The sequence below is a fragment of the Mycetomoellerius zeteki genome, unplaced genomic scaffold, assembly GCF_001594055.1.
Source record: "Mycetomoellerius zeteki isolate Tzet28-1 unplaced genomic scaffold, Tzet1.0 scaffold121, whole genome shotgun sequence".
Classification (NCBI taxonomy): Eukaryota; Metazoa; Arthropoda; class Insecta; order Hymenoptera; family Formicidae; genus Mycetomoellerius; species Mycetomoellerius zeteki.
The window spans coordinates 127797-142587 of record NW_017256136.1 but is presented as its reverse complement, the minus strand read 5'-3'; the positions used below and the strand labels follow the sequence as shown (position 1 = coordinate 142587).

General features: G+C 35.1%; 2 protein-coding genes across 8 annotated transcripts in view; one reads left to right on the top strand and one right to left on the bottom strand.

Annotated features, from left to right (window-relative positions):
• The window catches only part of Cbl (E3 ubiquitin-protein ligase CBL), a 47442-nt gene that overhangs the window by 15777 nt on the left and 16874 nt on the right, over nt 1-14791 (top strand). The gene's annotated exons all lie outside the window — the stretch shown is intronic.
• The window catches only part of LOC108731176 (glutathione peroxidase-like 1), a 7626-nt gene continuing 6095 nt past the window's right edge, over nt 13261-14791 (bottom strand). For 2 of the 3 annotated variants that reach the window (XM_018461347.1, XM_018461346.1), the window contains exon 6: nt 13261-13506. In XM_018461347.1, coding sequence (XP_018316849.1) covers nt 13291-13506 — 216 coding nt within the window. In that variant the 3' untranslated portion in view covers nt 13261-13290. The remainder of the gene's footprint in view (nt 13507-14791) is intronic. The other variant, XM_018461348.1, reaches the window with a different exon arrangement.

Here is a 14791-nt window from a genome sequence, read left to right as displayed (position 1 = left end):
CCGGTGACCTTGCGGCCGCTCGCCCGCGCGATCGTCCCCGATACCGTATCGACCGTTATCGTCACCCGCGGACGGACACGCTCTTACGGGATTAATAGAAAAATGTGGCGCGACGCGCGGGTTCTTCCCCTCCTCGCCTGTCGTTGCATCGCGTCGTTGCATCGCGGCCGCGTGGCACGGCGGCGACTTATATGTTGGCCGGTATATAAATAAACGGCGAGCGGGAGAGACGAGAGAGAAACAATTCATGAATGACGGTTTGCCCGGCGCGGCGCGGCGGCGCATGTCGCATATATTTCGTTGCACGCGTTCGCTCGCCGGAACATCGAACTTTGAACATGCGCGCCGATATCGGGACCCTCGTTCATCACAATTCGTGTAAACGAGTTGTTTCTACCGCGTAAATGGCAGTTTGAGATTCTTTTCAAGACGTTTATCCTTCTCTCATGACCCTTTCGTAACTTTCATCTGTATAAATATTATAACAAGAATACACGTCACATCTCAAAGCATTAAAAAAAACATACAAATTTCAAATTGTTCTCTTATTAATGTCTAAATCCGTATAAAATTTGAATACAATTTTCTTTTTAATTTGAAAGTTATTTAATTTTTTTATTTATTTTGATTCTCATGTAAAATCATTTTATAGTATTTTTTGCAAATTTGATGAAAAATTGTAAATTAAATTAAATTTTTTGTATATATGATAATAAAATTCTTAACAAATATTTGTACAAAAGTTTATTTGGATCCAGTTCTCGTTTAAAAGTTATTTATCCGAGCATTTATTTATCTAAAGTTGCATCAAAATATGGTGATTGCGCTACATAAGCCATTATAAACTAAAGGCATTTGTTTTATTTTTTGCAATTGGTTTCGGAGCGTATTTGTGACTAACATTTTATGGTTGATATTAACTTTTTTAGTTAATTTGTTGATTGATACTTTTAGCTGATATTGTAAAATATCCTTAAGTACTGCTAATTATCTCTTTCACACTGTGTGATTAAAAATTGTTTTTTAATTACTTAAATTATTTAGTTATTTAACTTTTGGAGGACCGGAGGCCCCTTTAAAGACTCGACAGTGGCGCCACCTTTTTCGCCACTCAACCCCATGACATTGACAAAAAAAGTTCTAGCCCTTAAAATAAAAAAGTCGGTCAAGAAGATGACGGTCCTCAGAAGGTTAATTATTTTTAATTAACTCATTTTTCCCTTACATGCTTTACCATAGTTATTTTACATGCGCACATTGTTATTTCTTCTATTCATAAAGAGATGTTAGTATTCCTAAAGTATTATTTTTCATTAATCAAATAATCACATAATTTGTAAAGAAATATCTTTTTTGCTTCTATTTCTCTCAATAGTTTCTATAAAGTACATACCAGCTTGATCAAAAAGTTCCCGGAATTCATTCAGAAAATTCAAAATACTTACAAGTTTATTCATCAAAAGTGATGTCCCCTTCAAAGTACTTCCTTAGTACTCCCCATCGACTGCAACGCACTTATGCCAGCGCTTGATCCAGCTCTCGAAACATTTCTGGAACTCTATTGTCGGTATAGTCATCAGAGCCGTCTTCGATTTTTCCATTACCTCCTTTCGGCTGTTAAAACGCGTTCCCCGTAATGGTTTTTTGACTCGATCGAACAGAAAAAAATCGCAGGGAGTCATATCGGATGAATTCGATGGCTGTTGAATGGTATTCGTTTCGTTCTTGGTCAAAAAATTTAATACAAACTCGTTGTTGCAAATTCAACTCCATTTAAAACTGTAAAAAATCGAAAACACGTGCAGAGGTAGATGTACTCAAGACGGCGTACTTTTACAAATGTCAAGTTATGGCGATAAAATTTGGTGGAAATGTCAATGATAGATGTGGCAACCTAATTAAAAAAAAACAGAACTCAAATCAGCTGACTCAGAGCATCACCTGGTGGTAATTCCGGAAACTTCTTGATCAAGGTGGTATATAATTTATAAGTGCTTAGGGAAAAGAGAAGAGCAAGAAATTATTTATAGCTTTAAGAATGCATAAAACACTAGTTCATTATTTCGCTCTAGACTATAGATATTAATTAAACGCAGTAAATAATTATAAGAATCATTATAGTATACCATTGTAATTTACGGCTTCCTAGTAGTACTGAAAGGAGAACAAAGACTCATTGTTTATTATTCATAAGATATAAATAATTAATAATATATTAAATGCCGGTCAAAGCTAGATCTCTAATTGCTTCTTTTAAATAATTCACAGTTTGAATTATTTAAAAGAAGCAATTAAAGATCTAGCTTCGACCGGCATTAGGTCTTTAATATATTATTAATGAGTTCTGCACGTCGGGTCCTATGAGATTTAAATTTATATAAATAATTTTTGAGAATTTATAATGATATGTGGAAAAATGTCTCAAAATGCGTAACATGAACGATTTAAATAAAAATCAGAACAAGGATCTTTTTATGTTATATATTTTGAGAGAAGATATATAATTCTCTCTTAACGCTTTAGTTTTTATTAATATCAAAATATTGCACAAGAATCTTTGATTTAAAAAACGTACAGGAATTCCAAATGTTATAAGCAAAATATAAAATACAAAACATAAAAAATATATGTTTTAACAACATATATGTAAACGAGTATTTTATTTAGTTTGTTTACCTTAGAATTACGAAGAATAAAATATTATAAACACGGTCATTATTATCAGAAACACGATTTTTTTCTTTCTCCTTCGATAGAAAGTGTTGATTTATTCAGTGTTTAGCGTAATGTTTCTCTGTTAATGAACAGTCTGGCATTTCGCAACATACATATAGGATGCGGACGATTGCAGGGCGATTAGCATGTGGCGAGCCGTCTCGATTACGCCGATGCGCGAACCTTCAGTTTCCGGTCAAATGATCCGCGAACATCCGGTCCCTGGCATATGCGTACACAATGCCGGCTCTTTTAAGCTGTGAGCAACACCACGCAGCTTATGACAGTATCGTAACTAACCGGGCACGTCCCCTGGGATCGCGCCAAGTTTAATCTTCCGGTCCGACTAAATGGGGGTCCTCAACAGAGAAGTGTCATTCGCAATTAAACGCGGTATGCGAGTCATCTTTCAATAAGAGTCTGGCGGCTCAGTTTATTTACAATATGATAGGTACTATAAAAACGTAGCCTTTCGGTACTTTATTAAAATATTAATTTTCCGAAGAATAGATGTAATTTAGTTTGTAATGACTTTTTTATTTTCAGATATGGAGGGGGGGGAGATTTTAATTAAAAAGGACGCGCGTGGTTTTTTTTTTTTTTTTTTTTTCTAATAAAAATCTTCCTCCCTCTTTCTTTTCCTGTTATACCTTTTTTCCTTCATCCTTCCCTCTCTTATTACGTGTAAACATGTATTACTCACATAGCACATACCCATTTGTGCTCACAAAGATTCAAATTTCTATTTTTTTTTGTATATTTAATTTTTACAAAAAGTAATAAGATCTAAAAGTTTTACTAAAGTAAAGAAAATTTTATTACATAAAAATGACAAAAATATTGCGCACAAGCGTGTATAATAAATTCGCGTGTGTAATAAAAGTTTTTAAAAAAATTTAAAAAAATAATGCTAATAAAAAGTTAATAAATTTCTCTATTTCCTCCTTTTTCTCCGAGTTATTATTAAATTATTCGACTTTATTATATAGGATACTTTATAAACTAACAGATTAAATTGTATAATGAAATTTAAACATGTTTAACATCAGCATACAAAATTCGAAGTACGTTACAGCTAATATTAAAATTAGACTTGTAAAAGTTTTCTTTTTATAAGCCACGTATTTTCTATTTTCTCAAGACTCCATTTTTAAACGCATATGAGATACTGCATGCTTGACAGTTTTCAGATTTAACAATAATGAAAAAAATTGAACAATACAGAACTCCTCGATATTTAACAAATTAAAGACAAAAATGCATAGGGAAGTAGGAGTCAGTGCGGTATTTTGTGCGCAAGTATAATAATAAAATGTTTAATAGTCCATATCTGATACAAATATTTTAATATACATATATTTTCGTATGCGTTTCGACTTACTTCGAGGTATTCTCAACGAAGCTGAACGTATTGATTAAATCTTGTGCAAGATGTGCAACAATCGTGATACCACCTTACTAAAAAGACTCTTTAGATCCATCGCAGTTTACTTACTAACCGAAAGAAAATAAAAAAACCTTCATGAAGTAAGGCTATAATAAAAATTAGAGTTATAACACAGCCATTATATTTTTATAAATGAAAAAGAGAGCGGATAATTACTCATCAAATTGCCGCAACTTACACACTCACATCCAGTAGTCAATCAAGTAAAATTTTAAATGGCTTGAAGTAAGTCGAAGCACGAAGATATATATTAAAATATTTGTCATCAGATATGGACTATTAAGGGGAGATCCTGAAGTCGTCCTGTTTTACCACGATTACGTTTTAGGAGAAATTTCCGAATTAGCTTCACGGATTGCAAAATTTTTTTTACAGAATTAAAGAACGCACAAAAAGAAATCCCGGAAAACACGATTTCACTAGAAAATCGGAAAAAAGTTAAAAAATTCACTGTTTCTCGCAGGTACAGCTGTCACCTGAGGTTAACATTGCTTGATATAAAAGTTTTGACAGATTGAAAATAAGCATGAGGCGAGGATTCAGATTACTTGTACGAACAATACTGAGTTTGTGGAATTAAGATTCAAAGCGTAGAAAAAATATTTCTCCTAAAACGAAATTACGTGCTTTCCAAGGACTTACTTTTTTCTTCTTTTACAAATTCGAAAATCCTTTTCCAAGATTAAAGTATACACATTAATACGTGTCAGTGAGGTGAAATTTATTCCGAGAACGACAAAAAATTTCGAAATTGAAATCTTAAGAAAAATTTTTTGTCGTTCTCGGCATAAACTCCACCTCACAAACACGTATTAATGCGCATACTTTAATCCTTGAAAAGAATTTTCAAATCTATAAAAGAGGAAAATTGTTATACAAAAATTATGAGGATGCTGGAGCGACGACCGAACTGATTCAGGTCGATAGTACAGACTTTTTTTTAATTTCAAATTCGATATAATAGTGACATCTTTCATCCATATAATTTCTTATATTTGTTATATAACGTTGTGTCTCATTCAAACGCATTCATCTGTCGTTATCTAACATATATTGCAACGCCATCTTTAGCAAGATCGACAATTTGGCTACTCCAGCATTCCCTTAAAGGGATCCTAAAGTCATCTGTATTACTGACTAAACCATATAATTTTTGTGTAACAATTACTTTTTTGCTCTCTTATTAATTTGAAAATCCTTTCCCATGGTTAAAGTATATGCATTAATACACGTGTGAGGTAGAGTCTATATTGAGAACGACAAAAAATTTCGAAAGAGATTTGAGATCTTTACCATTTTTTAGTCCAATATAGCGCTCCAGAGCTGTCACGTCGTGACAACATTTGCTTCGTATAAAAACTGTGCAATCTGTACTTACGAAATGGTAGTTCACGGACTAGTAGTTTGCATGAAGAAACACCGTGGAATTCTTAAAATTGTACTTAGACGTCTAATTAAAACGTAATTGTTATACCAAAATTTATGCATATGTGTGACATGCGTGAGTGAGACGTTGTTGATGTAGTAATGTGTCAATGACACATAATCGTCTGTGTGTACCTAAGTGCTGTTTACAGTATGACTAATCATTTTTAGGATCCCTTTAAACTTTTTATTATTGTACTTGCGCGCACAAAGTGCGCTGACTCCTACTTCCCTATGTATTTTTGTCTTTAATTTTTAAGATTCTTGCTGTAATTACAACAATGTATGATGTTACGACAATATCATTCTGAAATTCAAATGTACGAAATATAGAATTTCTGAACGAAAATGTGAATTTAGTTTGCCGCGTTATGAATATATAGAGAATTAAGAAATCTACTATATTTGCAGATTGGTTCGGTCGCTCTATGCGTTATCGGGATGGGAGTTTACTCGATATCTGTCATCGGTTTCTTCATCTCTCTGAAATTTTTATCTCGAAAAGACGCGCGGAGGCTCGATCTCGAGACGAATCGACACTCTATCGGAGTGCCTTCGTCGCGCCGGTCACGCGGTTGTACATTACGCACGTATGTAGCTTCGACATCGAAAGGCGGTCGGCCTGTGTAATGGTCGATTCTCTCCTCTCTCTCCTCTCCTCTCCTCTCTCCTCTTGCCCTACCCTACCCGTTCGGTGAGTTAAGCTCACATCCGCACGTGAGTCGAAGCGGAAGGAAGGGGACGTGACGTCGCGATTAAGGCGAATTAAAACGAGCGAGTCGTATGAATCGGCGCCCTCGGAGCGGGACGATGAGAAGGGGGAAGAATCACTCGCCAGCCCACGTTTATCGGCGAGAGGTTAGGTTAGACTATTCGAGAGAGTTAGCCGGTTGAACGTCATCGTGTGACGGAAATCACGGCGACTTACACTCCTACCTCCTCTTTCTAATTTTTTGTATTGAATTTTTTTTTTTTTTTTTAACAAAAAGAAAATATGTCAAACTACGCGACAAAGAAAATTAATAAGTCAAACTGTGTGATTGTTAATGAGCTATAATTAATGACAACATTATTTAAAATTAAATATAATAACTATTAAGTAAAAAAAAATTTGTATTTAAAATTAAAATTAATTCTCGCAACGCAAATGATCGTCAAGAGTTCATCGTCAGTGCGATTGAATAAATAATCAAATCTGTAAATCTTAATAAATACAGTTTCTGATCAGTTATTTTAAATTTGCCTCATTGTTCCGTGTGATGGTTTTTGATATTTAATGTCCAACCTTTATTTAAATGTCAAAATTGAAAAGGCCATTATGATATAATGCTCCATCAACCTTGGCTGTATGATAGACCGAAAGGGATCGTATTAATCAATATTCGATAAAAAATAGGCTAATAGCAAATTGACACTATCATTTTGTTTTTTTTTTTTTTTTTACGACACTTATTGCATATATATTCATACTGTTAATAGGTGGCATGTTAGGAAGACATTACGGTTCATGTACACTTCTATCCGCGTGTTTGTATACTTAATAATGCGAACTGTAAGTCACATCGGGCATTATTGTAGATCGAAAGGAAGTGAGGGAAGGAGTAAACAAATGTTAGAAACTTATAGGCAGACAAAGACAAGGGAGTTAAAAATAGGAAAATATATACTTTAGAAAGACGCTCCGTATCACTTCGTAAATTAAGGGGATGCTGGAGTGACCAAATTATCACATTACAGTCGTATAAAAATCTTCGAATTGACTGAACGGAATAAAAAATCCTTTTACAGGATTAAAGTAGACGCAAAATTAGGAGGTGGTGCAGTGGATTTTATACTAAAATCGAAAGAATGTTAAAAAATTGTTTAACTTACATAGATTGGTACATAGATTGCCTCGAGACGTTTGTTTATCGTTTCTCATGTATAAGGTGGCAAACATCGTTATAGCAACGACATTTATATATAACGATTGGAAAAATGTCAGATCGGAAATATCCTGAGGAAAATGCGTTCAATCGAATACACCGATAATGCAGTTTCTAACAGGGGACATCATCGTCGTTACCGTCATCGAAAGAGACGAAGATAAAGGGAGAAGAGGGACTGCTCTCGTGTCAGAGGTTCACGCGAGCATGCAGAATCTTTTGAACGAACGCAGCATCCTTGAAACGTTTAATTCCAATCGTTCCACTGACATTTCCCGCGGATGTATTTTTACTGCGCATTGCGTAATTGCGTCTGGATCTTACGCGGAAGAAGGATGCAGCCGCCGTGCCGCGAAAAAAGAAGAAAAGGAGGATACATACACGCCGGCGCGGCGGCGTGGGTGGAAAAGGGTTAAAGTTGAAATTAGACGCCTTTGACGGCTGAACTTTGCTGATAACCGTTCGCGCCGATATCGACGATATACATAGATGACACACGTTCATGGAACCTGGTACCATGCATACCACCTCCGCATGACACTCCGTTGATGTTGACGACGTCAACGTTAGCTCTTAAAGGCCGGCGATAAATGACAATTCAGGGGCTTTTACGTCACCACTATCGATCAATCTCTTACGTCCTTCGTGCGACACGATTTCAGTTGAAAGGCGAGTGTGTTAAACAGAGTTAATAGGATAGTACGAAACGGCCCGGCCCTTCGCTTTTCTTCAGCAATTTTTCTTTGCTCTGCTTTCAGAGTTAAGTCCTGCTTTTAGTAATCATTACACAACAATCTGAAAAACGATGTCAAGTAAACCGACGTTATTTTCTCGACATCGCTTTCCATTTTGTTCTGTCACGATTACTGAAAGTACGGCTTGACTTTAAACAGAAATAGCTTTACTGGAAGCTTTCATTTCTTCATTTAGAACGACTGCGACAGTTGGAAATTGAGATAGCTTCTCTGCACTACGAATACAAAATATGTCTTTTGTTTTTTGTCTATATTTAATTGCGTCATTGTGTAGTAAAGTAGCTGAGGATCGAGGGAAGATAATTCAGTACCTTTTTATTTGTGAGAGAGAGAGAGAGAGAGAGAGAGAGAGAGAGAGAGAGAGAGAACGCTTGTCATTGGCTACGTTTACACCGTGCATTTAGGCCGCGGCCTATACAATAGATGTCCTTGTTTATCCTGTGTATTAAACAAAGACACCTATCGTATAGGTCGCGGACTAAGCGCACGGTGTAAACGTAGCCATTGACAGTCTTAGGAAATGACGTAAGCTCTCCGTGGCGTCATTTATTTATATAAAACTAGCGCGGTCTCTATAAATGTCCCTCTAAATGGCACCTACCCTATAACTTTTACTTAAACCATTCTTTTTTTTTTCCTAAAATCGATACACTTCGAGAGAGAGATTAATCTGCGACGTTTTATACAGGCCTCGCCCTGCATATATGGGCTCGGCTGCCCATATAGGCTACGATTACATCGTGCGCTTAGTTCGCGACCTAAACAATGAGCGTCCTTGTTTAACCTACAGGTTAAACAAAGACTTCTATCGTATAGGTCGCGAACTAGGCGTACGGTGTAAACCAGGCCATAGTCTTAGCTATAGTTTCTCAACCTTCAAAGGTCTCCTCGGTGGCATATTGGGTTTATCTGGATTCCCTATAAATGCTTGGAACCTTTCCGTATCTATGTTATGTTATATTATCTCGTTTTCGTAACTCATAAAACTCAATAACCAGGATCGCGAGAAAAAGGAAAGAAAAAGTAAGAGATTACATTTACGGATGCGAATTTGAAGACTTAAACTTAAATTACCGGAAATGGAAACGTCCTCGAAATGGAACTGTATCCGATTAGTTGTGTAAGACTTTTATATTTTAAGCTATCAAACGAATAAAACCCAGTCATTTTCGGACAACAAAATTTATACATGCATGTGTGATCTACACTCGAGGAAAACAAATCTCGTTATTTTTTCATATTGTTTTATTATAGTTACAAATTACCTTCTCCTGAATATAAAAATTGTATCCTGGTTATTTCAATAGAATTATGCAGCTAGGAATGATCTAAATGATACCGACCAAATGATCCCGAGAGACCAACGAGAGAGATTGACCTACGAGTGGATTGATTTCATTTCCAATGAAGAGAACTGAAAACGATGAATTTTTTGTTCTTTTTTTCTCTTTATTCGCTAGCTAGCTACATGAGAAGCTATTTAAGCGTGACAATGTTAAACTATCGAAATGTAGTGCGATTTTTTTCCATACCCCCAGGGTCGATCGGCGCGAGGGCGGTATTTCGGCCCGCGGTAGAATGAGACGTCACGTTCAGAAAGCGGCGTTCTATGAATGGAGGCGAAGCCTCGGGGATCAGTCGGCAAGCAAGGACGACTAATTATAGCGAAAGTATAATTTAACTCTCAACTTCGTTTTGTACATTAACCATGTGCATCGTCACGCACACGTGCGTAGGTGCGTGTATTATACGCCGCGTAGCGCTTGTGGTATACACGCGCCCGAGATTATGATCTGACACGATCCATTTTGATCGTCATCACAACGTCGTCGTCGTCGTCGTCGTCGTCGTCGTCGGGGGGGATGCGAATTCAGGACGGCGAACGTGCGTCACGCTTACCCTTGTCCTGTGTTGGCACACGTGTGTGCGTGCGCGCGCGCGCGCGCGTATGGATCTCACACATCCACCGACAAATTATCGCGGGAGGAACACTTGCGCACGATCCCTAAACTCGATACTCGATACATAAATCAGACATGAGTGCGATGTACGCGCGAGTTCCTCCTTCTAGCTCTGGAACGTTCGGTTTTAGTTTTTAACGACTTTTCGATATGTTGCTGATAAATATCTACCGACTGTGAAATTAATGTTTCGAGGTTTTGAATTATCCTACGTGATATTGCGAAGGTAGATTGGATTTGGCTATTTAATCGAGAATTTTCTCCTGAGGGAAAACCTTTTCAGTATAGGGACCATTATTGCTCTGACGTTTCCAACAGATAAGAGGTAAGTCAAGTCTCACAAATTGGTTCGAAAAATATCCCCGTAAAATCGTGATCTACGATCCCATCGGGTTTTTGTACAAAAATTCAAATACAAAAACCCAAGTACAAATTACAAAAACCCAGATGCATGTCAAATTTCATTGTTTTGTATAATATTATTATAATATACCTTCGCATTTTTAAACCAAAACTCAATAAACTAAAAAAAATGCTCGTGTTTTTTGACCTTTCTAATTACTAATTTTGCTTAGCAATCTCGAGCTAGATATTTTATTTATATATATTTCAATTCATTTATGTTAGTTTAATTATAATTAAACATTGGAAAGAAAGATATATTAATATATTAAAAACATGAAGTCATATCACAGGTTGAACATAATACATTTAACGTTACGAATAAAATTATATAAGATTGACGAATCTTTAACGTCAACTTATTGTCAAGTGAGTTTAACTATTTCGTTGTTGAATGGCGAGAAAAAGCAGTCTTTTTCGAAAATTTTCAAAAGATACCGAATAATATTTTACCCAATTATTCGAAACATTCTGTGGTAATGGTAATACGTTTGATAAATGAGATGGAAAAAAAAAACGTTAATTGTCTATTAAGAGAATATATTGATCTATGTAAATCAAATATTTCTAATTAAAAAATTTTTTTCTTTGAATAACATAGTGCCTTATCTAATTTTTAATTCGTCTTATAATGTTTAAATTGTAAGTTGTGAAAGAAACTATTAGAAGAATGTGATGGAAAAATATTATTAGAAATACATAATTTAAAAAAATGTACTTGTGATATGGTTCTTATAAGTTTACAATTAATATCAATCCAACGTTTCAAAGTTAAAGCCTCATGATCACCGAAGTATTGGTAAATCAAAATAATAACGATGAAATTTAAATGGAAAGTTATTAGAACGCATTGTACGACTGCGTGCAAATAAATTGAAATGTGTAAAATATCTAGCTCGAGATTGCTAAGCAAAAATTAGAAAAGTCAAAAAACACGAGCAACGTTTATTGGATCTTTAAAAATAAACTAGTTTATTACAACATACATTAAGAATTAAACTTTTTTATCTATAAATTAATCGGAAATCTGCTATGATTGCTTAACATAAATGACATTAATAAAATGCTGATCCTGGTAGTATCTGTTGGACAACTTTTTGAGATTATGTTTTTGTCGAACAGATACTACGCTTTTAAAACAATAGATGGCTGTCCTAGAGTCCTAGAACAAAAACCCACAAACCACAAAAACCCACAGAAACCCACAAAAATCCCCAAAAAATTTGGATTTTTCTGGAAAAAACTGGGTTTTTGCTAACCCTGACACAGTAAGATGAATTATTTCTCGTGTTCGATAGAAGGGACCAACGAAAGGTAGTTAGGTATTCGAAATTGGGACATAAAAATGAAAGAATTGAGAGAAAACATTGCTTATATCTTACAGAGTAATCTAAACGATAAATTGTCCCGCGCGTTCCAACACGACTGCTGTGCGCATCACGCGGGATCGCTTGAAAAGGCGCAATTAGGTTAAAAATGTATAATGTTGCCAGCGACACCGTAAACAGGCAAGATCGCCGAACAAGCGTAAAAGCGACCGCTGCACTATAGCTGATTATCGCGAAAGTAGAGTGGGCGTTTATACCCGCAAGTGAAATTACATTTACGTCGACATTGCTATTGTTGGTAGTTGGGACAAATGTATCGACCATATGTACCGTCCCACGAGACGCGCAAGTTTCGAAGTTGCCAAATTAATTAACAGCACAATTCCGCGTTTCTCAAGCGTGCGCCTTAGTTGAAGTCGGAATAAAATATCGATTTTAACCCTTTGACGTACAACACACAATTTCCGCGCGGGTTATACAAGATTGCAAAGCCGAAAGTAATACGAATGTGAGCCAGCGATTGTTTCGTGCCAATAAAATACAATTTGTATCGAAGTTTCGCTTTCCTTCGTAGGTCATAATAATAACGTAATAATTAACATCTCTACAGTTATATTTCTTGAAATGTCGCTTATCATTCGCAAAAGATCGCGCTTGGGATTTTGAATAAGCATATGATCATTACACATAATTTTATTTATTTCTTATACTATATAGCAAAGTGTCTGTATATATATTACAATAAGATATTTTTAAGCGTAATTGTATATCTTATTGTTAGTACCTTTATACATACATACTAGTAGATGTCAAACATGACATATACATGTCGAAATGATAATTTTGCGGGTACAAATTAGATAATTATTTATTATGTATTAATACTAATTATTATGTAATTAGAATGTGTGTGTAGAACAGAAACAAAATTTATCGTATTAATAATTTAAGTAATATGTATAGAAGCAAAGTTAATATCTTTAAGAATTTATTTTAAATGAAACTTGTGGATATACATATATGTATAAAGATAATGAATGTGCAAATACGTAATATTGATTTCCAGTTACTTAAACAATTCACAATTACACATTACGAAATATAAAATATATGTGCATGCCTATGTCGAAAAAGAATTTAAAAATAGTTTATTGTAACATAATATGTAAGAAGGAAAAAATAAGTTTTCATATGTATATATATATATATGCGAAGTTTTCATATCACAAAAAAATTCGTTCAAACATAATATATAAATTTTAAAATCTTCTATTTAATTTGTGTATACTACAAGAAATATCCACCTTAGAAAATTATATAGGAAGATACAATTTAAAAATATTTTTCGAGAGAATCTTTCAACTTGTGAGGATCTACATTAGGACCGTGTCGTTCGACAACCTTGCCCTCTTTATTCACGATGAACTTGGTGAAGTTCCATTTTATGAAGTTACCCAGCAGGCCACCTTGCTCTTTCTTCAGATATGCCCAAAGAGGATGCGTGTTATTTCCGTTCACTTCAATTTTCTCAAATAAATCGAATTTTACCTGTGGAAAGTACCGATGTGAATATGGGTTTCACTCATGGTATTTATTGAGGAAAGCAGGCGATTGTTGTCTGCGTTTACACTCAGAGAAAAAAACATTTTTTATAATGACAACTGTATAGAAGATAATTATACAAGTTCTATATGTAGAATTTATGTACATTGAAGTTTTCGTAATCATTCAGCTTTAGTTACAATAACTATAAAATATAATAGTTGATTCGCAAACACACACACACACACACACAATTCTGTACATTAGTTTTACATATAAAACTTGTATTTTTGTTATCTTTTATATATATGTACGAGAATAGTTCGAAAAGCTTAACAGTAGCACTGTGAAGGATCAAACTTGTCTAAAATTATAGCAGTTTGATATTTGTGGCGTTATTTTTGTGTCAGGCCGAGAACTTTTCGAACTACCCTCGTATATATATATATATATATATATATATTGTTACCATTATATCTTTTTCTCCAATGCTAGGTTGTTCCATCTTTCGATAAATCTTAGTTTGTTTGTTCTCTCTCTCTCTCGTTCTCTTTCTTTCTTTTTTTTACCCATTAGATAATTATCACATAATTTATCCGAAGGTGGAACAACCGACACTGAGTATACGAACTTTATCGGCGTTTCTCCTTACATAAAGTAATATGTAATATGTAATAAAATAACAAAGGGTGTCCCGCAATTTTTGGCAAAGCGCTTTTGAGATAAAGCGGACTAAACTGAGTCGAAAAGTCCTCTACCATTTTGCAATTTTCGAAATGATTAACGAGATATTAATTTATGAAAATAGCTAAATTCGCCCGGCCTATCGCCAAATGCAAGTGAGCGGTGAGATAAAACTGCCCAGTGAGGCGCGCATTTGCCGTCGCTAGGCGTTAATGCCTATGTCGCTTGTAAATAACGCACCTGGCGACGAAAAACGTCGTTACATCTCTCTGGGCGGTCTTATTTCGTCCATCGCACCCTTGCATTTGGCGGTAGATCGAGCGAATTAGACTATTTTCACTTAATAAAAGTGACATTTCGGTAGTAATTTGAATCCGTCTTGAAGACCCCTATAATATTATGGAAAAAATTGAATGGTGCCATTTAAAAAATTTAAGATGACTGATTTTTTTATGAAAAAAAATTTTTTTTTTAATATTTTTTTATTGCATGTTGTAGCCTACTGTATGAAACCGATAAATATTCACCTTTCAACTTTTTTTTTTAAACTATCGAAAGTGTCTGAAAAGTCGTGCGGACCGTTACGCTGAACACCCTGTATACAGGG